Source organism: Lampetra fluviatilis, unplaced genomic scaffold (assembly GCF_964198595.1).
Source record: "Lampetra fluviatilis unplaced genomic scaffold, kcLamFluv1.1 SCAFFOLD_687, whole genome shotgun sequence".
Classification (NCBI taxonomy): domain Eukaryota; kingdom Metazoa; phylum Chordata; class Hyperoartia; order Petromyzontiformes; family Petromyzontidae; genus Lampetra; species Lampetra fluviatilis.
The window spans coordinates 25,001-27,132 of NW_027621451.1; the positions used below are offsets into that span (position 1 = coordinate 25,001).

At 66.5% G+C, this 2,132-nt stretch overlaps 1 protein-coding gene across 1 annotated transcript in view; it reads left to right on the forward strand.

The window, feature by feature from the left end:
* Positions 1-2,132, forward strand: part of LOC144955271 (relaxin receptor 1-like) — a gene marked incomplete at its 5' end in the record, with an annotated part of 25,991 nt that overhangs the window by 22,010 nt on the left and 1,849 nt on the right. The window contains one exon of the mRNA XM_078885549.1: positions 881-1,147. Within this exon, the coding sequence (XP_078741675.1) occupies positions 881-1,147 (267 nt within the window). The remainder of the gene's footprint in view (positions 1-880; positions 1,148-2,132) is intronic.

Below are 2,132 nucleotides of genomic sequence, written 5' to 3' on the forward strand. Positions count from 1 at the left end.
GTACCACCCCCACCACCTGTACCACCCCCACCACCACCACCACCCCCACCACCACCACCACCCCCACCACCACCCCCACCACCACCACCACCACCCCCACCACCACCACCACCCCCACCTCCACCCCCACCACCACCACCACCATCACCACCACCCCCACCTCCACCCCCACCACCACCACCATCACCACCACCCCCACCACCACCACCATCACCACCACCACCATCACCACCACCCCCACCACCACCACCACCACCACCACCACCACCACCACCCCCACCACCACCACCACCCCCACCACCACCCCCCACCACCACCACCACCGCCCCCACCCCCACCACCCCCACCACCACCCCCACCACCCCCACCTCCACCACCTCCACCACCACCACCCCCACCACCCCCCCCCACCCCCCCCACCCCCACCACCTGCACCACCCCCACCACTACCACCTCCACCACCCCCACCTCCACCACGTGGGTGAGTGTCCACCCCCACCCCCCCCCACCTCCCCCACCACGTGGGTGAGTGTCCACCCCCACCCCCCCACCTCCCCCACCACGTGGGTGAGTGTTCACCCCCACCCCCCCCCCACCTCCCCCACCACGTGGGTGAGTGTCCACCCCCACCCCCCCCACCTCCCCCACCACGTGGGTGAGTGTTCACCCCCACCCCCCCCCACCTCCCCCACCACGTGGGTGAGTGTCCACCCCCCCCCCCCCCACCTCCCCCACCACGTGGGTGAGTGTCCACCCCCACCCCCCGCCCCCCACCTCCCCCACCACGTGGGTGAGTGTCCACCCCCACCCCCCCCCCCCCACCTCCCCCACCACGTGGGTGAGTGTTCACCTCCACCTCCACCCCCCCCACCCCCTGCAGGTGTGAACCTCATCGCCTTCCTCGTCATCCTCCTCTGCTACTGCTCCATGTTTTGGTCTCTCCGTGGCTCCGCGCGGGGAGGGGGGGGAGGGGCTGGGCGGGGGGTCAGGAGGTCACGGCCGAGGGTCACGGCCGTGACCTCCCGCCGGGCTCGCCGCGACCTGGGGCTGGCTCGCCGCTTCTTCTTCATCGTGCTCACCGACGCGCTCTGCTGGATCCCAATCTTCGTGCTCAAGGCGCTCGCTCTACTCAGCGTCGACATTCCCGGTGGGAAGCACGCGCGACGTTTCTGACGTTCCCACGACGTTCCCACGACGTTCCCACGACGTTCCCACGACGTTCCCACGACGTTCCTGACGTGCTCACCGACGCGCTCTGCTGGATCCCAATCTTCGTGCTCAAGGCGCTCGCTCTACTCAGCGTCGACATTCCCGGTGGGAAGCACGCGCGACGTTTCTGACGTTCCCACGACGTTCCCACGACGTTCCCACGACGTTCCCACGACGTTCCCACGACGTTCCTGACGTGCTCACCGACGCGCTCTGCTGGATCCCAATCTTCGTGCTCAAGGCGCTCGCTCTACTCAGCGTCGACATTCCCGGTGGGAAGCACGCGCGACGTTTCTGACGTTCCCACGACGTTTCTGACGTTCCCACGACGTTTCTGACGTTCCCACGACGTTCCCACGACGTTTCTGACGTTCCCACGACGTTCCCACGACGTTCCTGACGTTCCCACGACGTTTCTGACGTTCCCACGACGTTCCCACGACGTTGCTGACGTTCCCACGACGTTCCCGCGACGTTCCTGACGTGATCACCGACGCCCTCTGCTGGATCCCAATCTTCGTGCTCAAGGCGCTCGCTCTACTCAGCGTCGACATTCCCGGTGGGAGGCACGCGCGACGTTCACGCGACGTTCCTGACGTTCCTGACGTTCCCGCGACGTTGCTGACATTTCCACGACGTTGTTGACGTTCCCACGACATTCCCACGACGTTCCTGACGTTCCCACGACGTTCCTGACGCTCCCACGACGTTTCTGACGTTCCCACGACGTTTTTGACGTTCCCACGACGTTCCCACGACGTTTCTGACGTTCCCACGACGTTGCTGACGTTCCCACGACGTTCCTGACGTTCCCACGACGTTCCCACGACGTTGCTGACGTTCCCACGACGTTCCCACGACGTTCCTGACGTTCCCACGACGTTGCTGACGTTCCCACGACGTTGCTGACGTTCCCACGACGT